The 21,296-nt window shown below is 36.0% G+C and overlaps 2 protein-coding genes across 2 annotated transcripts; one reads left to right on the forward strand and one right to left on the reverse strand.

The window, feature by feature from the left end:
* Positions 1-5,314: 5,314 nt before the first annotated feature.
* On the forward strand, positions 5,315-15,069 carry LOC117634209. The gene is made up of 11 exons (XM_034368182.1): positions 5,315-8,412; positions 8,543-8,782; positions 9,676-9,805; positions 10,099-10,251; positions 10,436-10,629; positions 10,741-10,810; positions 11,581-11,787; positions 12,533-12,768; positions 13,383-13,461; positions 13,564-13,704; positions 14,342-15,069. Exons 1-11 carry the CDS (start codon positions 5,564-5,566, stop codon positions 14,555-14,557), a joined length of 4,515 nt encoding a protein of 1,504 aa, XP_034224073.1. The 5' UTR covers positions 5,315-5,563; the 3' UTR covers positions 14,558-15,069.
* A 904-nt stretch (positions 15,070-15,973) lies between these two features.
* Positions 15,974-19,746, reverse strand: LOC117634773 (eukaryotic translation initiation factor 3 subunit E). The gene is made up of 8 exons (XM_034368987.1): positions 19,395-19,746; positions 19,127-19,281; positions 18,618-18,845; positions 18,368-18,489; positions 17,435-17,654; positions 17,173-17,315; positions 16,477-16,614; positions 15,974-16,319 (listed from the first exon to the last, which is right to left on the reverse strand). Exons 1-8 carry the CDS (start codon positions 19,600-19,602, stop codon positions 16,220-16,222), a joined length of 1,314 nt encoding a protein of 437 aa, XP_034224878.1. The 5' UTR covers positions 19,603-19,746; the 3' UTR covers positions 15,974-16,219.
* Between the last annotated feature and the right edge of the window lie 1,550 nt (positions 19,747-21,296).

A 21,296-nucleotide genomic window follows, 5' to 3' on the forward strand; every position in this document is an offset into this window, starting at 1 on the left:
TAAGGACATAAACTAGGGTTGTGCAAGAGCCACTGTAGTTGAGCAATATCGGAGGTGTATGGATCATCTAAAGACTCTTAATGTTGGGGCCTATGAGTGGCTAGTGTCTAAGCCTCTACAACATTGGTCTAAATCACACTATAACTTAGCTGTGAAATGTGACATGCTCATCATTCAACAACACAATTAAGCCTATAAAGCATGAAGTTGTGGGTTAGGTCTGAGCATGAAGCTGTCAAGTCACCTTCATATAGTAGACAGTTAGGAAGACCAAAGAAACTAAGGAGAAATGAGGTTAAGGAGAAAACTGACAAAGGGAGGAAGAAATGACTTGGAAAATAGGGCATTACTATGAGGTGCAGCCACTGTGGAGAAGAATGTCACAACAGTAGAACTCATCACAAGCATCTACCTCCAAAGTAAAAGAAGAAAACTAGATAAGCATCTAGCTCTAAGGGGAAGACAAAAATAAAAGCTCCAATGGGTAGGAAGAAAATTGGAGAATCTCCAAATGTAAGCCTCTAAACCCTGGTATGTTTTTTTATGTGTACAATTGTGTGGTAAGCATGGTAACTATGCTTATACAATTGTTTGATGTATACAGGAATCAAACCCCTTAATTGAACAAATTACAGTGAGGACAAAAAGCTCCAAATCAAAGAATTCAATGGAGGCACCCACCCAAGTTAGTAACAATAAATGTGGTATTCATTTAACTGCACATGCGGTGGTTCTAAGAATAAACTAGCATTAACTGCACCTTCTTGTTTTGTAGACCAGCCAAGTAACAAGTACCTATGGAGAAGGACCAAGTCAATTCATAACTAGGAAAACAAAAAGGAAACAATTGTGCAAGGACAAGTGAAACGAAGCCACACCTTTACTTTTTTATTTTTTGCTTATGTTGAACTGTGCTTTACTTGCATTTTGAGATGGGAAGAGTTATGTTCAACTATGAATTGGTATATTTTGATATGTGAAGAGTTATGTTCAACTATGAATTGCTATATTTTGATTTGGGAAGAGTTATGTTTAACTGTGATTTGGTGCATTTTGATATGGGAAGAGTTATGTTCAACTTTGATTTGGTATATTTTGAGATTTCAACTCTGATTTGGTATATTTTGATATGGGAATGATTATCCTTTTGAGATGCCAACTTATGTATTTTGACACTTGAGTTTGATTGTATTTACAAATAGGAAGTTATGCATTTTCAGATTGGAACTTACGTATTTTGACACTTGCATTTTCACACCTGCATTTTTTAGAACAATTTACTAAATGTAAAGGTTTACAACTTCATTTCAAAATGTAAAGGTTTACATTTTCAACTTCATTTCACACTTGCATTTTCAACTCTACTTCTCTCATTTCAAAATGTACAAATTTACAACTTCATTACAAACATGACATAAATTACATTTCATTACAATGTTATCATACAAACACCATTTGCAAAACAGTAACTAAGATATAGCATAAAATTCTAGTTCTAGCCTAACCTTTTTGTTAGGTACATATTTTCTTGAACCCCCACCAAACAACACCAACAAAAGCACCAAAATTGTGACCTATGAACCCAGCAGCACTACCTGCATAACCCTTCCTCTTGTCACCACTACTCCTCATGCTTTTTCACCTTTCTCAGCAACCCAGGAATAACAGTCCTCAACCTTTCACACATTTGGGTATCAATCCACTTAAAGAAGTTGCACCCTTGTCCTCTTTGTACATTACATCAAACCCACATCACTTTCTAACCTAGATCCACAACAACAACAAAAAAGAAGAGAAATTCAAAAAGACAAAACTCGGATCGCTTACCCCGTGCTTCGCACATCCAAAGAAACGTCTCCTAGGGTTCGCATCAGTCTAGGAAGTGAACTCCTGAGCTCGCTTACCACAACAACACTTCGACACCTCCATCTTCGTATGAATTGGAAAAAAACTGGAGGTGATAAAATTAGGGATTCGACGATTTTGGGGCTTAAAGACCTTTTATTTTGTCTGAATGGCTCAAGTCAGAAGGTGACCGTTTAAATTGGTCCACGTCATAAAAAAAATCCACATTGACAACGCAACCTCGTCACTTAATGAGGTTCTTGACGGACTGGGTGACAGAGGGTGTTTTATGAAAGGATTCAAAAAGCTCATTAATTGGTCAAACGGGTCAACAAAGGTTGGGTATAAGTTTGTAATGACCCCTATAGGTTGGGGGATTTACTATAGTTGATCCTCTTTTTTTTTGTTCCTATTGTTTCTTTGTTTCTTTGATAAAATATTTATTTTTAATGGAATATATTGGATTTAACTTGAAATATTAGTTTAGAGCATTTGGATACAAATATTTAATTTTCAACATAATTTTTAGGGTGTGATGGAAACATATTTAATACACACAAAAACAAATATAAGTGAAAGTGAAAATGATTTCCCTTTTATCAAACATTTTAATAGAAAAGTCATTTCAACATAATTCCCTTTTTAGTCATTATACACAGCTCATAACATTTTCATAAATAAAAAATAAAAAAAAATTACCAAACACTTAGAAATTGATTATTGTACCAACAACACTTTTAACAAAAGTTTACCAAACGTCAAACTACTTTCTCTCACAAACTGGCCCTTAATGGAATACCACAAGACTTGTTTAGATTATTTATGTGAAACCACATATTTTTAAATAAATATATATATATATATATATGGATATGTATTAATAAACTTTGTTAGTTAGTTTTGTCAATTCATAGACCTTATTAATAGTCCTTCTAAATGTCAAAGTGAAAATCATGTTAAGTAACAAGGTTAGCCAACTCACCAAAGAGAAAAGAATGTGATTGGAGGAGTTGGAAGAATCACAAAGACATTCTTCCTTATCTGTTATATATATTACTTAGTTAGGAAGTATAAATCAACCACCATTACACCATCCAATAGGAAGTGTTTTACTGCCGACTTATTTCCTTATATATAGTACGTGAGTTGCACAGCAAATGAAAAAAAAAAACAATGAGAGAGAAATAGTGGTAGAGAGGAGTAAGAAAAAGAGTGAGAAACTAAGTTTGTGAACGCGGTGGAAAATTGAGAAACACCTTACATTTCTAGCAAAAGCTTTGGTGTCAAGGTAGGGATTTCTTGGGGGGCCTTTTGCAGAGATTGATCTAATTAAATTTCGTGAGCTCTATATTATGTGTAATGGATATTTTTGATATTGTATAATGTTCTTAGTATTGGATGTTTATATATTGTTAACTATTTGGTTAATGTGGTACTGTTTGATTTACGTTCCTTGTATTGGATGTTTACGTATTCTTTACTATTTGAACAATGTTGGCATAATTATTACGCATTGGTGATATTTTAAATGACTACATTGTTGTAAAGGTCATAATTATATCATGTCGTGGAATTTGGCTAGAATTATGGAGTTGAGAAAATAATGGCGGAAAATAGGGTAATGGAAATAATCTTTTGTGTAGTTGAGTCTAACTCTTGGTAGGTACCAGGTCTCAGGGATCGCACAGTGCACATGGTTTCTATTGGGTGATTCGGGATTGGTGATAGGGAGTTAGACAAGATGACTAACAAAAGGGGAATTATGGGATGATTAAGATGGGTGTTAGTTCATATAAATGGGCATTCGGGACCAAGTGGTATAAGCATAGTATGGGACGTGTAGGTCTGCTTGTTTAGTTATATGAATTAACGGATTAGATAAAGAGCATACATGCATTGTTGTTAATAATGTGATATTTGGTTGCGTGATTATTTGTCACTTAATTTAATTATATCAATTTACCTTGAAAATGTTTATGTCCCTACTGAGCTGTGGTTTCGCTCACCCTCTAATAGATTTTGCAGGTACCGAACCTGAAATCTAGAGCTTGTGATGATTTTGGCATATTTATAGAGTGTATTATGTACATAGCTTGTGGATGAATAATGAGCTACTCTTTTAGTGAACTCTTAAGTAGTTCTAACTTGTAAAATAATGCAAAAAAATTTAAGGTTTCAGATGTTGTCGTTTCCGCATTTCCGCTGAATATTTTATGTGAAATGTTTATTTTATTTATTTAAATGTTTCTTCACATTTTAGTTATAGTTTTTATTAAATTCTAAAATTAAGGTGTGAATCACGTCTTAACCCAAGTTTACGTAAATCCGTGAGTTGGGGCGTGACAATTTAAAAGTCTTAATTGAATACCACAGGACTTATTTATCCTAAAAGAGTCTTTTAAAATCCCAATTAAATATCCTCCACCACACCCACCCACCCCCGGGCTCCCTCTAGTTTTAAAGTTACAAACGAACATGAAAAATACATAATATTAAGAAAAGAGGCCTAGTAATCTTCAACCCAAATATGATTACCATACATATACACTATATGTATTATGAAAAATACATACTTTTTTTTAATATTAAAAAAAATACATACATATACACTATATATTGTCCAAAACTCAATTACCATATCAAGTACATGGAATGTTATGTTGTGAGAGAGGTCTGATGAGATAGGTTAATTGATCATATCTTAAAAAAAGAAAAAGAAAAGAAAAGAAAGAGTATACAAAGCTGTAATTTATTAATCCGAGCAAGCTACTTGGGACCATATATGATGTCTTATATGAATCTAGAAGTAACTTTTGTATACAACGGAACACAAATAAGGGCACAAGATCACGCATTTTTGTGTGTTTATAATGTAACCATGCATTTTCTATAATGTAATCATGCATTTGGCTTTCTTCTTTGTTTACCTAAAAAAATTTGAAGCCATAATCAACGATTATACATTGTCTATTATAGAAGATTCATGTGTTTCAGGATTTGGCAATGAGGACAAAGCAAATGAGCAATTGACTTCATACCAATCATAGTTTTGTATTTACAAGTCAATAGGCCACTAATAAGTTGACATGTATATATTATTATATAAAAAATAAAATAATTATAAATATAGATTTATGTCGAGTTAAGAATATTGTTACTTGTTAATCAAATCAAACATTTCAGTACGAATCGAATTAAAATAAATAAAATTAAAAATTAATTATTTAATCAAACCAAACCAATCCGTCAATACAATAGTGTCGGTACGTGGATATTTCAAATGAAATGCCCACCTCACATTCAGAAAGTTCAAAGAAAATAGTATAATAATTTTTTGGGTCTTAGTATTGGTTTCAGAAGCAATAGAAAGAAGCAGAGTAAGGCGCGGACCCAAAAGGAAAGTGACCACGTCACCAAATTTAAATTCCTTCCTCAAAAAGGTTACCGTCCTTTTTTCTTTTCTTTTTAACTTCACTCTTATGAAGTCTGCGAAGCATAGAAGAGAGCCAGAAAGACGAGAGAGAGCCAAAACCTGACCAAATAAAAGCCCTCTTCTTCTTTCTGTCAACAAACATAAACAACTCTCGCTCTATAACTTCTAAACTCAGCAAAATCCTAAATATCAAAAGTATTTATCAATATATATTTATATATATTCACAGGAAACCAATCCCTAGCAATTCCAAAACCCTAAATTTTTATTTCAGGCTTCTTCGGAATGTCGCCGGCGGCAGTGGATTTTCGGTCTCCGATCACCTCTATGCCGACCAAATCCTCCTCTACTCCTGAAAACCCTAACCCTGTACCCGACGTGGCGTCCTCTCCCACCTTTAACCTCGGTGCTTCAAACGACAATGGAAGTCAGTGTCAGTTCGGTCCGAGTGTGCCGTCGCGATCGGGTCGGTTGCGGCCGAGGTTTGTGAAGATGAGGAAGCAGCATTCGAGGTCAAGAACTGGGTCGGGTGAGAGTGGGCCGGGGGTCAACCCGTTTTGCTCGGTAAGTGATGGTACTAGTTCTTCCAATGGGTTTAATTTTTCTAATGGTGATTGTGGGGGTGTGGATTTTGTGTTTGGTGCTAGAAAGATTGGTGGTGATGAGAATTTGGATAATGGGGAGGGAGGGAGTGGTGGAATAGTGAGAAATTTGGATAATGGGGAGGAAGGGAGTAGTGAAATAATGAGAAATTCGAGTTGTGATGATAATTTGGATAATGGGGAGGGAGAGAGTTGTGAGAAGGTGAAAATTTTGAGTTCTGATGAGAGGGGGCAGGTGAATACTGGAAATGGAAGAGAGTCTGATAAGCTGGAGAGTGTTTGTTATGAGTGTAGTGCGAAGAAGGATGGTCTGGGATCTAGTTTGTGTCGGGAAAAGAGAGAATTTTGTGAAAATGTGAGAGCGATCGTTTCTGAAGATAAATGGAATGAAAAAACAGAGACTGAAACAGAATGTCAGAAGGGTGATAACCGGGGTTTTGTGTTTAGTGCTAACAGCAGTGGTTTGAGTTCGGATTTGAAGTTGGATTCAAATCAAGAAATGAGAGAATGTGGTGGATATGTGGAGAAACCGAGCACATATAATAGTGGAAAAATGAAAATAGAGAGTGAAGTAGGGTATAATGTGGGTTCTGGGCTTGGAGCTAGTCAAAGAGATTCAGCTCCGAAGTTGAATGCCGAAAATAGGGAGTCTGCAAGTTTTGTGTTTGCTACTGGCTCGGATGATTTTGGGTCTACTTCAAATACAGGAAACAGAGAACACAGTGAAAATGAGGGGACGCCAGGTTGTGATGGTATTGGCAGTACAGAAATTGATAATGAAGGTGAGGAAAAGAAGTACAATGATATGGGTTTTGTGTTTGTTTCTAGTTGGAATTCCTTGAATTCAGGAAAGAAAAGCTCTAGTGGAAAACTGGAAAAGTTGGCTCCTGATGTCGTTGGTGGGAAGATGAAAGTAGAGAGTGAAACAGAGTTTGAGAAAATGGAAGCTGATCCTTTTAAATTTCATGCTGAGGAGCGTTGCATCTCAAATAAAGATCATGATAAGGGCTTTTTTGTATTTGGGAGCAGCACTAAGAAAGGCTCCAGTTTGACTGAATGCAAGGTCACGAAGTGTCAAGATGAAATGAAACTGAGTAGTGAAAATTTAGGAGATTGCAAGACCAATTCAGAAAGTAATTCTTGTGGTCAGTGTTCAGGAGGTCCTTATGTTGCCTCAGAGAAAAATAATGGAGATAATGATGAAAGTAGTCACCAGAACCATATCTTATTTGGAAGTGATAGAAACACGGGGGGTGCCACTATAGGAATTTCTGGTTCCAAAAAATTTACATCTCAGGCAGGAAGTGATGAGAGTGTTGAGGCAGGACAGTTTTCTCATTATCCAATTAATAATAATACACACCCAAATGTAGCTGCTGCCCCATGTTCATCCTCATCAATTGATCCTGGCATCAAAACCAATGGTTGTGTTTCTGAAGCAGCTTCTGTGGGTGGAGTAAGAAAGAAAGATGAAAATAGTTCTACTGGCACCCCAGATGGTTTTGGAGTGTGCTTTGAGGACTTGAAAACGTCATTTTTGGATCCTTCCTGTCTTAGAGCAAATCTTTTTCCTGAATTAAATAAAACTTCGGAGTTCAGTGTGAAGGGTAGGTCATTTAGGGACAAAAGATCAAGGAAACAAAGGGGAAAGTCAAAGCTGAGTAAGCAATGGCCAGTTCAAGATCATGTGCCCAAGGAAAGTAGTTCCCAAGGAAACCCAGACCCTTCTGGATGTTACTCACCCATGGATTTCTCTCCCTATGAGGAAACAAGAGTTGCTGATCCACATTCAAGGGAAACTTCTGTGACATCTACTGACTCCAACCACCTAGTCAACGATAGTGCACCCTGTGCCTCCAATGCAACAGTTCCTGCTGATCCTAAAGGTGAAGATTTGGTTGCTGGAGGAAGTGGGTTGGATGACAGAGGTGATCGGATATGTAAAGAGCCCATTGAGGAGAATTCGAGGTATAATGGTGAGAAAATCTTTTTCCATGATTTTTTGTGGAAAGGGTCTGGTCCTGGAGCTGAACCTGAAACTCCCTGCTTTAGTTCCAAAAGTGAGCATGTGAGTAGTATCAGTGGTGCTGGTTTGGATTCAGAAGAAGCTAGAGTTGGCATTGGCTTAAATATAGAGAGACAAGAAAGTGTTTGTAAAACACCACTTTTTGCTTCAGGTTTTGAAAATATGAAAGATAAATACTTCACATTTTTGGCATCGTCTTCTGCTCAAGGTAGCTCAATGATGGGAAAGCGCCAACAGCGTAGAAAGAAAAATGGGATGAAAGTTGGTCACAAGACGTTTGTTATAACTCCAAGTCCGAATGTTGAGTTTGGATCTTCTGACCTATTTACTCTCCACTCTAAGGAACCTTTATCTGCAGATGTAGTTGGTAAATCTGAAGCAAATGAACAAAAGGAACCTTTATCTGCAGATGTAGTTGGTAAATCTGAAGCAAATGAACAATTTAAGCAAGTGAATATTTCTTCTAGTGCTGCTACTCATGAAACCTGTGAGAAATGGCGGATCAGGTGCTTCTTGCATTATACTTTCACAACGAGTTTTTATCTTTTATGCTTTACAACAATTTTTATTAGTTATATGTTTCATTGGAGATGATTCCTATGTTTCTCACACATGTAAGGATTTGGTTTCTGTCAGGGGAAACGAAGCCTATAAAAATGGAGATCTTTCAAAAGCTGAAGATTTTTACACACAGGGAATAATTTCTATACCTTCTAATGAACGATCAGGATGCTGCCTTAAGCCTCTTTTGCTATGCTATAGCAACCGTGCTGCAACAAGAATGGTTCTTGGAAGGATAAGGGAAGCTTTAGGGGACTGTGTGATGGCTACTGCATTAGATCCCAACTTTCTCAAAGTTCAAATGAGGGCTGCTAAGTGAGTATTCCATTTGTATGCCTACAAATTATGAATTCCATTTGTATGCCTACAAATTATGAATTCCATTTGAGCTCATACCAGCAGATTAGAGAGAGTTTTAGTGAAGCTTGGGTTGGAAAATGCCACCCCAATCAAATCTGGGTTGAGCTCGAATTTGGGGATTGAATAACCTGAGTTCAACCAGAGATCACTCGAATTCACTGCCTAGAATATCCAACATAGAACCTGAGACTCGACCTGATTTGAACTCAATACCCAACCTGATAAAAATATTAAATGCATTCATATATTATATGCACATATCAACTAGTATCTTAAGCTATATGATATATTTAATGTTGTGGAACTTTTGTCAGATGTTGAATTGGTGTAACTAGTCTTGGATTATTTTACTCTTGATTTTGTTGATTTATGTTTACACAAATGTTTTTCAACGATTGGGTTTGCTTTTATGAACTCGTTGTGTTAAACTCAACCTCACCATTTCGGCAACCCTGGCTAATAAGTTTACTGACGGATTGAGATGAGGTTGAGTTCACCGCAACCTTAGTGGGTTGTTCCCTGGTTTAAAACCAGAACACACATCTCGGGTTGAGCATGGTTAGCCTTTCAGCCCGCTCGAGTTGCATTGGTGAATATTCTTTGACTGATATGGTGATTCTGTTTGTCATTTTATTTTATTTCTTTAAGGTGATTTGATTATTTTCCGAGCCATATGGAAATGGATTGTGGCTCACTTACCCTCACTTAATAAATATTGTCCCAAGCTTATATTGTTGAAAAAGTTTCATGTATATCTATGCTGTATCATGTATGTGTTGTTGCTCTTGCAATGCATGCCTATTTTAATGTGTTGTATAATCTAAATATGCTTCTGTTTTTTATATTAGTTGCCATCTTCTGCTCGGTGAAGTTGAAATTGCACGGCAGTACTTCAATAAGTGCTCAGAATCAGGAAGTGGTGTGTGTTTGGATCGAAGAGTTGTAATAGATTCTGCAGATGGACTACAAAAAGTTCAGGTACTGCATTTATTTCCTGTCATATTTGTGATGGGGATGTAATAATGTTACTAATGCTGTTTATGTGAGCTGTATATCGATCAGTTAATATATTGATTTACATAATTAATTTTTATGCCAAAGGATAACAGTTAGTGTGCTTGACATGAATTATGTGGCTTTTAATATACACTTAATCAATGTTTTAAGTATTCTTCTCAATAGGGAATCTTATTATTCTCAAGCATCCAGTTATTTATAATAAACAATTTGTCAAAATGATGTGACCATATATGTGATTTTTTTATTTGCAGAAAGTGGTCGAGTATACAAATCGTTCTGCCAAGCTGCTGGACCAGAGAACTACTGATGCGGCTCTCACTGCTTTAGAAATAATCTCTGAGGCCATGTCAGTTAGTTTATACTCGGAAACATTGCTCGAAATGAAAGCAGAGGCTCTGTGTTTGGTCTGTGCTCTATTGCCATATTACTCCACTCATTTATTTTAGTTAGTTTACTGAATCAATTAGAGTGTGGTGGTTGGTGCTTCCCTCTTTATATGACAGTTAAAAAATAATAATAAAGTGTTTGTTTCCTTGTACCCAAAGTTGTGGTCTCAATATTTTGTATATTTTTTGTTGCATTTTGCAGTTAAGGAGGTTTGAAGAGGCGGTTCAGTTGTGTGAGCAGAGTTTGTTTTTTGCTGAAAGGAATTTCGCTCCACTGAACAGTGTTAGGTTGTGGAGGTGGTTCTTCATATCCAAGTCTTACTTTCATTTGGGTAGGCTTGAGGCAGCTCTTGATTTACTTGAGAAGCTAGAGGAAGTGGAATCTACTAAAGACATGTAATACACAATGTTTTCTGCGCAGATTCAACTTCTGTGTTTTCCAGTTTAATCAGGGCAGTCCTTTTCTTAATGATATGGAAATTGCTGAATCTAATTTTAACTATGTAGGTATGCAAGTAAGAAATTGGAATTAGCGGTTTCGTTAGCTGTCACCATACGCGAACTTTTAAGCCACAAGGTAAGTGCTCTGTTGCTTTAATTTCTTTGCAGTAGGGTGGAGGATTAGTTGACATCTGCGTAGGTGCCATCTATGGCTATCATGCTTAGCGTATCATGTATAGCGTGTGTTGCGTCAATTGTGAAGCATGCAATTTTAGCATATCCTGAATGGTTTTTAATTACAAAGAGAGATTGGTAGCACATACTTCTACATCAAACCTTCATTAGGATAGATTGTTTTCATTCTGGAAGTTGGAAAGTATAAATCTTAGGGTCACTTACCTGAAAGTACCCTCCAGAAACAAAAAGTTCCTGGTTATTCAGTGTTCTCTAGTTACTGGTAATATGTATCTAATAAATAACATCATGGATACTAGGTTTTTTTCTTTGCTATGATATTAGAACGCAGTTTGCCCTGAATCCAAAGTAGGGAAGGAAAGAGATGCTTACAGTCAGAGAGGTCCCAGACTGTAGTGTTTTAAATTGCTGAGATAGTTCATCAACTGATTTATTCCTTTGTTTGGTTGAAGCCTATTCTTGGTGTGGGTTGGTGGGAGGTTGATAGTCGTCTTTTACTGTAATAATTGTTATTTACAACTACGCTGTTTTTCTTTATGCTGGCATACTGTTCATAAGTGCTCTTGTTCTTTTGTCTAGGAGCTTATACTTCATCCAATTGTATGGGATTGGAACTTTAGTTAGCTATGCCTATAATTTTTAGCATTTGAGTTAATCTTGAAAGTTTTAAATGAACACAATGAACTAAATTCACAACTTTCCTAAAAACAGAATGCAGGCAATGAAGCATTTAGATCAGGAAGATATGCAGAAGCATTGGAACATTATACTGTTGCTTTATCTAGCAATTTCGGATCTCGTCCATTTTCAGCCATCTGTTTGTGCAACCGTGGTGCAGCACACCAAGCTTTGGGTCAAATTACTGATGCCATTGCAGACTGCAGTCTTGCCATTGCTCTTGATGGAAATTATGTAAAGGTAATGCCATTAAAGTGCATTTCAAGCAGGATACCACATAAGCACGTGTGGGTAAACTAATAATTAACTTGTTCTCTTTTCTTTAATGATGTGAACAAACCCTGTGAATTTCTCTTTTAGGGTCTTTGGTAGCTCTTAATGACAGGCCTTGTCACGAGCACCCTTTTTCATCCTGATTACTGAGTTGTAGATATCAAAATTTGACAAGATCAGTAAACTCTAATAATTTCATTGGCAATCTTTCAGACGTTCACCTTTCTCATTATACTCATTTTGTTTATTTGAAAAAATTGCAGTTCTTTCTTCATTTTATATCTGTGACTACTTGAGCTTATGCTAAATTTGATATATTCCGATTGATGATGTCAATGTTTAAGCTACAATGCGTACAACTGAAGTCCTGGACTTCATAGAATGGTTTAAATAAGTTTGAGCTGCAATGCTATAATAAATATTGTTCTATTTCATTGATAATGAAGAGACAAAACAACTATACCATTTTGTTTTCTTAAAAAGAACAAAGTGTATTTCCCTAATTTTGGCAAGAAATCAAGGTGATCTGTTAAATGTTACCTTGTTTTGTACATGGTCATCCTCGGCCCCTGTAATTGTAGTTTATGAAAACCATTGTGTCAATATTCATAGTTTCAGTTTCTAAATAATTGATTTCTTGAGCACTGACTTATTCTGAACTTGAAGTTGTTCCATCAGTTTTCTTGTTTCTGACTGCTTCTGCCCTAAACAGGCAGTTTCTAGAAGAGCCACCTTACATGAGATGATACGAGACTATGGACAGGCAGCTAGTGATCTCCAAAGACTTATATCCATTCTGGAAAACCAATCTAATGACAAAGCCAGAGAGTGTAGCTCAAAAGGTAGATCCAATGGCGGTGTAAAAGAATTACGGCATGCTCATCGACGAATGCCTTTGATAGAAGAAGAAGCTAAGAAAGGAATCTCTTTGGATTTTTATATCATTTTGTAAGTTCTTATTATCTTAATGCCTTCATAGATCAGTAATCGCCTTGCTCATATGTGATTCTAGGAGCCTAGTTTTTTCATACTGAATCAGTAGAGTTAGTATTTCATAAAATATAGACTGGTGTCAACGAAATTTAGAGTTTTAAGAGTTACGTTAAGGGAATCTGATATTATTAGATAAAATTACAATACGAAATCTCTCATTAAGCTTAATAGTCAGAAAAAGGAAAAAGTTATAAATAGAAAACGGGGGATTATGGGCAGTTTTGGAAACACCTTGGTATTATTAAGCTCTAAGAAATTATGGATATAAGAGCCAGTGTATTTACATTGCGTAGATGCAAGCTTAGAAATTCTTTGTTGTCATTTATTTTAAATTTATTTAATTATGATTGAGATTTAGGGGTTGATTACTTAGCTGTATTTGTAATTATTTAACGTTTTCATGATAGTTTTATATAATTATTATTATCAACACTTCATTATTTTTCTGTTATTATTTTTATGTCACTGATAGTTTGATGGTAAAATTTCTATAAAGGTCGAGTTTTTTTATGTTTATGCCTATTTTGCTGCAACTTCTGCAAAGAACTGATTGTAAATCTCAATGCCAGGGGAATTAAACCATCTGATGCAAGTCCTGATATTAAGAAGGCTTACCGGAAGGCAGCTCTCAAGCATCATCCAGACAAGGTTTTAAACTTTTATACCTCCCATTTTCGTTTAATCTTTGTTTGCTGTTCCTTTTACTCTGACATCCTATTCTTTTGATTTTTCTTTTTTGGGCGGATTTAGGCTGGCCAATTCTTGGCAAGGAGTGAGAGTGGAGATGAAGGGCAACTCTGGAAAGAAATCTCTCAGGAGGTTCACAAGGATGCTGACAGGCTCTTTAAAATGATTGGAGAGGCATATGCAGTACTATCAGACCCTGCTAAGGTTTTTTTCCGCTTCATGTGTGCTACTTGATGTTTTACTTTAAAAGAATATTGGTACTAGGGTGTCACTTATGCAACAGTAGTCCACGTGATTGATGCTAGAGTATTTTTGTGTCATTACACTTAGATTCGAACCATTTTATTTATGCAACATATTGATTCTACCAGCTTCTGCAATATATGTTATTTGCTTTTCATAGAGACATATTCTGGCCTTACTTTTTTTTTCTTTTTAATGTTCATTTTAAAAACTTCTTAGCCTATATTGATACAGCAACTGCATTTTTTAAATTTGTGACCTTATACTTCGAGATTTCCTATTTTACATCCTTTTTATGTTTTTTTTTGTCCTTTTGTCATGTTTGGTGGTCAAGTAAGATGATGATTCTTAAGTTGAATCTAAGGTTCGTACTTTTGACTATTAATTGAAGACCCATTCATTTTCGGTGACATGTCATGCTTCTTCTTTTTTTACTGTTTGATAGTCCTTTTAGATGGCAGGATGGTTAGTAACATGTCCAGTTGGAAGTAGCAAATTTGTTAGAAAAGTACCTGGTAGATACTTCAACCAGGACTCGAACCATGCATTTTACTAAATCTAGACCCCCTTTTTTTTTTTTTTTTTTTTTCTGCAACAGCGCTCACAATATGATCTTGAGGAGGAGATGAGAAAAGTAGAAATTGAAAGCAAGGAAAGCGGCATTTATAGAAAATCTTCAGATTTTCAGAGTCCTGGACGCAACAGTTATAGAAGACCTGATTTCCATAGCTCTCCATTTGAGAGAAGTTCTAATAGTCGGACCTACGGCAGGGAGAATTGGAGAACATATGGAAATTCGTATTCTCGATGGTAAAAGGGAATTGGAAGATTTGAGTTTTCCGCACAAGTGCGCGGCATGTTTTTAAATGGCCCTAGTTTCATAGGGGATCGATGGAAATGTGCTGGCTGCTAGGGCTCAGGTAATTATGCTCATAATGGATCCAGTCAAACGTAGCCGGTCTTTGATCTGAAAGCTAGCTTTGAATGGATATCAAGAGGTTGAGCCTGGTATCTTGTATATCTACAGGAAAAGAAATGAGAGAGTTTTGGTCATAATACAACAGCAATGTTTATACATTTACTGCCTTCAAAATACAACGATCAACACCTCAGTCCTGCACCTCTGATGCTCGGCAAGTGCTAGCGATTATGGAAGAAGAGCTGGAATTCTTTGGTTTACATCCATTTTGATGGAAAACAAACAGCGAGGATAAATAATTGTAAAATTTTTACTTCTTTGTACTAATTGAATAAATGAGTGAGCCCATGTTATAGATACTTATTGGATGGTGCCTTATAAAAAGATGTAGCCCTGTACTTCTCTCTTCTGCTTGTACTCAACTTTCTCCAATTATCTTTAAACTCATCTTTTGGGAACAAAGTGTGGAAGAATCAATCGAATCAATGTTTTATCCAAAAATTATTTAGAAAATATTTCTCTCATACTGACAAACCTAGGAACATAAATACGTGGTAATTTCACTCTACAGGGATCAACATCAAAATCTTTTTTCTTTGTGTGATTAGTGGAATGGATCGGACCAAATCTTTATCATCCCTCACTGCTGCTGAGGTTAGTTCCAAGGTTTTATTTTTCAGACGTTATTCACAAATATGATGTTACAACTTCATCCAAAGAGCTCATTAAGAACAAAACTAATAAATGGTTTTTGGGAAATCCAATTTTCAGTGGTTCTATTAAAATGAGGGAAAAAGTTGCAATTTGTTAACTTATGGCCCATTTGATAACCATTTCATTTTTCATTTTTTGTTTTCATTTTTTTGTGCTAGAACATAGAGGCAAAAGAGGGAGAATGAAAGTGAGAATGAGAGAGTAGAGATGGAATTGAGAGGGAATATGAGAGGAGATGATGGGAGGGAGGTAACAACTAAAAACTGAAATCTATTTCAAATTGTTCACTTTCAAGATTTTGTTTTCACTTCTATTACTCATCCCTCTCATCCTCTCTCTCAATCTCATCCTCACTCCCATTCTCACTCTCATTTTCCTCTATACTCAAAGACAAAAAATGAAAACTAAAAACTAAAATTGAAATGGTTATCAAACGGACTCTTAGCAACTATGCAATAAGTAGAATGCAAAACTTTGGAAAAATGGGATGACAAATTATAAATAAGAGCTTCCTACAAATCCAATAACACCTTAATTCTAAACGCATTCAGCTAGATTATTCTGGGCATCCGAAAAAAGAAAAAATAAAAGACTAAATGGTGCAAGAGTAAAATTTGAACTCATTATCCATAAGCCTCAAAGCCAAGCTCCAAAGGTACGACAAAAAATAATGCCTCCAAACATAAATTACATTTTTATCCGACAAATCTCAACATGTTCCTGTGAAAAGCTTGTGAACTCCTTTGCAAAAATTTAAGATTTCTAGTCTTGCTAATTCAGACCTCAGTTACAAGTCAACGAAATTTCAGAGAATATCTTGGATATCTAGGCACTGAACAAAATTTATCGAGCAACCTGTGACTGGGCATGTTCCAGAAGCTGACCAACCAACTTGTAGGTACGTCCGGATAATGCCTTAGTGTGGTCTATCAGTTGCTCATACCTGGAATCCATTGAAACGACGAAATTTTTTTGTTAAAAAAAAATAAGGGGAGAAAATTAAAACTGAAAAAAAGTGTGAAAGCATAAAGACAAAACTGAGTCATAAACGAAAACAACCGGACTCTTATCAATTTTGAGATCTATATCAATGAACTTACACATTCGGATGGTTAGGTTCCATTATAACAGTTCCAGACTGTGAGTCAATCTTGGCATCAAGCTTTGAGCTGCGAATTAGATTCACAATCCATCTCTCCGCTTCCTCATAATTCAAGTTTAACTTTTCTGCAAGCACTCTATCAAACAGCAATTCAATTAGATTTAGTATTTATAGAAAAGAGTGAAGAAGGTAAGTTAATTTAAAAAACCGATAATAATGGGTAATGGTACTAAAATACAGTCAATTATGTTTCTGAAAATATTTACGGATATGTACTCAACCATACATTATTCCTGCAATTTATATATGACCTCCAAATGCATGCACCACATACTAAAAAACTTATGCCTGAAATTTTTTATCTTAACACAAATCTCATCCAAACATTACTCCTCTATCACCCAAGCTCTGGACCAAAAACATATAAGCATGTTAAGACTAGTCAATTGCACCCAAATATTTAAGAAAAATGACTTTTAGAAGTGCCTTGTACAGGGATGCACAATAGTGTCTTGAAAATCACAAGGAACAAAAATAAGAAAAGAACGATGCAAATGCTGACATGTTGCTGCTCATAGACCACTTCCCATGGTGAAACACAGATTTTTATTACTGTTTTCCTTTTGGATAGAAAGTAAAATATTAAATGTCAAAACAAAGAGGTTGACACAGAAACAATCCCAAAATCAATTACCCCATGTCAATGCGCTGATGTATACGGCAGTAGGTCTCAAAGATAAATAGACGAGCATTTTCAAGGAACTCATCCCTCAATGGTACAGTTGAGAAATTGCCTTCTTCAACTCGTTTTCCAAGGAAGGGATCATTCAATATTACCTACATAGTCAAATCAAGTTTAATCCAGGGCCTAAACTGAAAAGATATACAACCAACTATTTTCAAGAGTAATTAAGGTACAGCAGAAGTCAAGCAATCCACTATGTTCAGGCACTTACTTCTTCACACTCCCTCATCTTCTTTTGTGCACCATCAAAGTCATAATTAACATATACACAGGTCAAAAACTCTGTTATGGGATCTTTATAAGAATTCTGCTCCGGCTGAATAACCTTTATAAAGTCCTTGAATTGAGGTCTCCTTCTCTTGTTGACAATGAATGCAGTCGCTAAGTAACGCACAAGATGGGGAGCATTGGTTTGAATGGCATTCAGATACCTGAAAAAACTCACAACAGTCCAATCACGAAATACAAGTACAAAATGTCTAGTAACTCAGTCTTCACCAAAAATCAATATTTCAGAGGGGGAAGCATATCTTAAATAGCTTATAACTCAAAAATATTGGCGCCGTATCACACTATTTCTAAGCAAAATATTTGAACCCTAGTCATTTTGTTGGCTAAGAATCACTACCTTAATGGCATCCTATCCACAAAAAGCTAGACTCCACCCAAACTTTTAATTAGACAGAATTCATAACATTCATGCAAATGTCAATTATGCCACTCTAACAAGATTGCGATAAGCATCTTTCTTTTTTTCTTTTTCCAAATGTGTAAAACACATAATATAACAAGTCGTGTTCAGAAAAATAAGCTGACACTAGTAGAGGCAAGGGATTATCAATGTTAAGGATTGATAAAAGCAAAAGCAAAGTTGCCAAATTTATAGAAAAAACGCAGCACCAGCAACAAGAGTGTCAATAAAATGATGAAGATGATAAATATGTCAACTAGAAACCAAGATCGATTAGTTTCCCAGAAAGAAGAAAAAACCAAGATAAATTAGAAATTCCTCAAACTTTCAGGGATGGGGAGTGATAAGAAAAGAAATACAATGTGGCGTGGGTTGTTTTATCAATAGATAAAGCGAGGTGTCATTGTACAGTAAAAGCAAAAAAAATTAAAAATTGATTGGGAGAGGACATACTTGTCCTGATTAAACAAGTCAATGATCTGTGTTCTTCCATTATCGTGGTTGAAAAATATGAAGAGACTCCAATGCATTAGCCATATTCTATTTTGCACCTGATTCATAGGCGAACTGAAACTCTGCAACAAAAATCACCACCATTATACAAAAGCTCATTAAAATAACATGGACATAAAATAAACAACTGCGTGTGTGTGAGCGTGTGAAAATGTAAATAAGGAAACCGTTGAATCAATTATTTCTAAACCTTTGAATCGATGATTTCCTTCAAGCGATTAAGCTCTTCAAGAGCAATGTCCCAGTTTTGCATCAATATCTCAGCTGCCAGCTTTCCCCACAATGCACTCAGACTCCTGTCACTGTTTGTGCATAAAGCCTTGTACTGATAGAGATAATCAGCGGCACCAGAGTAGTTACCACATTCAAACTGAAATTTCGCATACTGATACAATGCCTCTATCTGCTGTGGACCGATCTGTTCAAAAAAGTCATGCCAGGAGAGTTAAACTTATGCCAAAACAAAATAACTCCAAAAAACAAAAACAAAAACAAAAACCAAATCTCTTTATTCAATAAAAGTAATGTTAATCATACAACAATTAGACCTTTTTCAATTAAATGAGTGGGCTTCTAAGATAACACCTTATAAACACATGCAGTATTGCACTGCATAGCATACGCAATTATTCTTTTAAAAGCTTTACTTCTTTTCCTGGGTTTTAAAAAGTAAAAGGAAAAGAAGAAAACTTGGGCAACCTGGTAACGCTCATGGAGCATCTGCAGATTGTATTGCTTGTCAGCCCTCAGCTCCTGAACGGCAGCCGCGTTCTGCAAGAAATTCACAAGCGGGGCCGCCGACTCCTCCAGGGCCTTGAGGCGAGCCACCACCTCAACCCTCCTCTCCACCATATCTAAGCATACCCATAATCAAACAGAAAAATTGTCAAACACATAATGTGCACACACACACCCAAAGCACATACACCTATAAACACAAAACTATATACCATGTATAAAATTTTACCTTGGGGGACGTCTTCGGTGTGGTAGAGGGACTTGTGGATGTCCATGGCGTAGTCGACCATGTTGGTCTTGTTAAGGAGCTCGATCTTGGACTTGAGGATCTGCTCATCTGGGTACATCTGTCGCTCTTGCAGGAACTCGAGAAGGGGAAACACCAGGTGCCTGTCTAGGTTAGGCGCGATGCGTGGCGTTAGGTCGTACTCCGCCATAGCCAGAGAGCTCCTGGGTTTTGCGGCAACAAGCTGAGACAGAGAGAGAGAGATATAAAGCGACTGAGAGGGTTTTGGAACTGCGAGTTGAGAAAGAAGGTCGTTTTGCTTCTTCTAGGTTTAGGCGTTTCGCTGCTATCCGGTTTGTTTTTTTCCCTGGTTAAGAGGCGGGCCAAAGCCCAAATAAACAAACAAAAAATACTAACACAGGCACAGCCCAGAGTAAAAAGGTGGCCCAAGATAGCGAGAGGCGATTATTTATTTATTTTTTAAATCAATGAAGGAATGAGGACTTGAACTTGACACTTAAACACCAATCAGAATCTAGTGGGATATAGCTAAATTTGTTGAGCTCCTCCACCTCCATCCTTGTGTGCAGAGGTTCGAAACACCTAAACATTCAATGAATATTTATGTAAACTCCCTCTTTCAATCGCTTGTACTAAAAAAAACTTAATATTCCCTAGACCTAACACTATTCAATGAAGCCTACTGCACCTAAAACAACCCCATGTGCACAGCATCTGACGTGGGCCCTAGCTGACTTGTTGGACTGTTGCTGTTTGGCTACTTGGTTCATATATATATATGTAACTTAAATCAACGATCTAGATTAAATCTAAACTATTTTAATGGTAAAAAAAAAGATCCAACGGCTGAAATTTAAATCCAATTGTCAAAACAATATTTTAAATTAATCTAGGTCAAATTATATTTGTGGAATTTCAATTTTTTTAGGTGAAATTGTTCATTTAATTATGAAGCTATTTAAAAAGATTGAATGAAGAAAAGTTATCCCTATAAAAAAAAAAATTATTTGACTTAAACCATTCTTAAACAATTTAATTAAGTTGTGGACTTAAAATTTGAGTCCAGAGAGTTGGGAGAAAAAATGATTTGAGTCCGGGCAAAACCCAAATAGTTACTTTTTGGAGGGGAAAAATTTGGGTTTAGCCTCTCATGGATTGGAGAAGGCCTAATAGCTAAAAACATGGATTTTATGAAGACGGAAAAACTTTCCAAGTGCTTTTGAATAAAATTTTCTACGTGCCTTTAATAAAAGTGTATTTGAAAAAGCATATGAGCAACCAAATGCGACCATAAACTCGCAAAATCCAATCACCAATCTTACATGTCCACTACAACTCCAACCATTTTTTAAGTTATACAAGCCTTTATGAGAATGAGTCCAATGAATTTGGATAATTTGCCTATGATGATTAGCATAATATTTGAGGATAAGAGGTCAGTTGGCTTTCGAGTTATTTACAATAACACCCCCTTAAGATTTTGATTTTTTTCACAAAAATCTATGAGGTTTTAGAAATTACAGACACCCTCTAAGATTTTAAATTGTTTTCACAAAATCCTTTGTTTGAATGATAATTTTTATTAAATAAAAGAAGATGGCTGCACACATCGAAACTCCTATAAAATAAGATAACACCAATATTCCAGTTATGGAGCACGTGTTCAAATGGAATTGAAGCCAAGGAGTGATTATTCATTTAATCTCAAACTCCTCAAAATGAAGGGCCTATAAAAGGGAGAAGAGAACAGTCATCGAAAAAGGTAAAAAAAAAGGCAGAGAAGAGAACAGCTGCAGGAAAGAAAAGGAGGAGAAAGGAGAACAGCTGCAGGAAGGAAAAATTAGCAAGCACACTTCAGAAAGGGAAGAGCCATTTCAAGGTAAA

Source organism: Prunus dulcis, chromosome 7 (assembly GCF_902201215.1).
Source record: "Prunus dulcis chromosome 7, ALMONDv2, whole genome shotgun sequence".
Lineage (NCBI taxonomy): Eukaryota > Viridiplantae > Streptophyta > Magnoliopsida > Rosales > Rosaceae > Prunus > Prunus dulcis.

Bases quoted from the DNA above. Each gene is read 5' to 3' on its own strand.
- LOC117634209 (XM_034368182.1), top strand. From the start codon at position 5,564: ATGTCGCCGGCGGCAGTGGATTTTCGGTCTCCGATCACCTCTATGCCG. The intron at 10,630-10,740 runs GTAATACACAAT...TTAACTATGTAG, and splicing joins GTGGAATCTACTAAAGACAT to GTATGCAAGTAAGAAATTGG. The intron at 10,811-11,580 runs GTAAGTGCTCTG...TCCTAAAAACAG, and splicing joins GCGAACTTTTAAGCCACAAG to AATGCAGGCAATGAAGCATT.
- LOC117634773 (XM_034368987.1), bottom strand. From the start codon at position 19,602: ATGGCGGAGTACGACCTAACGCCACGCATCGCGCCTAACCTAGACAGG. The intron at 17,655-18,367 runs GTATGTCCTCTC...GAGTTTTTTCAG, and splicing joins GACTTGTTTAATCAGGACAA to GTATCTGAATGCCATTCAAA. The intron at 16,320-16,476 runs GTAAGTTCATTG...AATGGATTCCAG, and splicing joins GAACCTAACCATCCGAATGT to GTATGAGCAACTGATAGACC.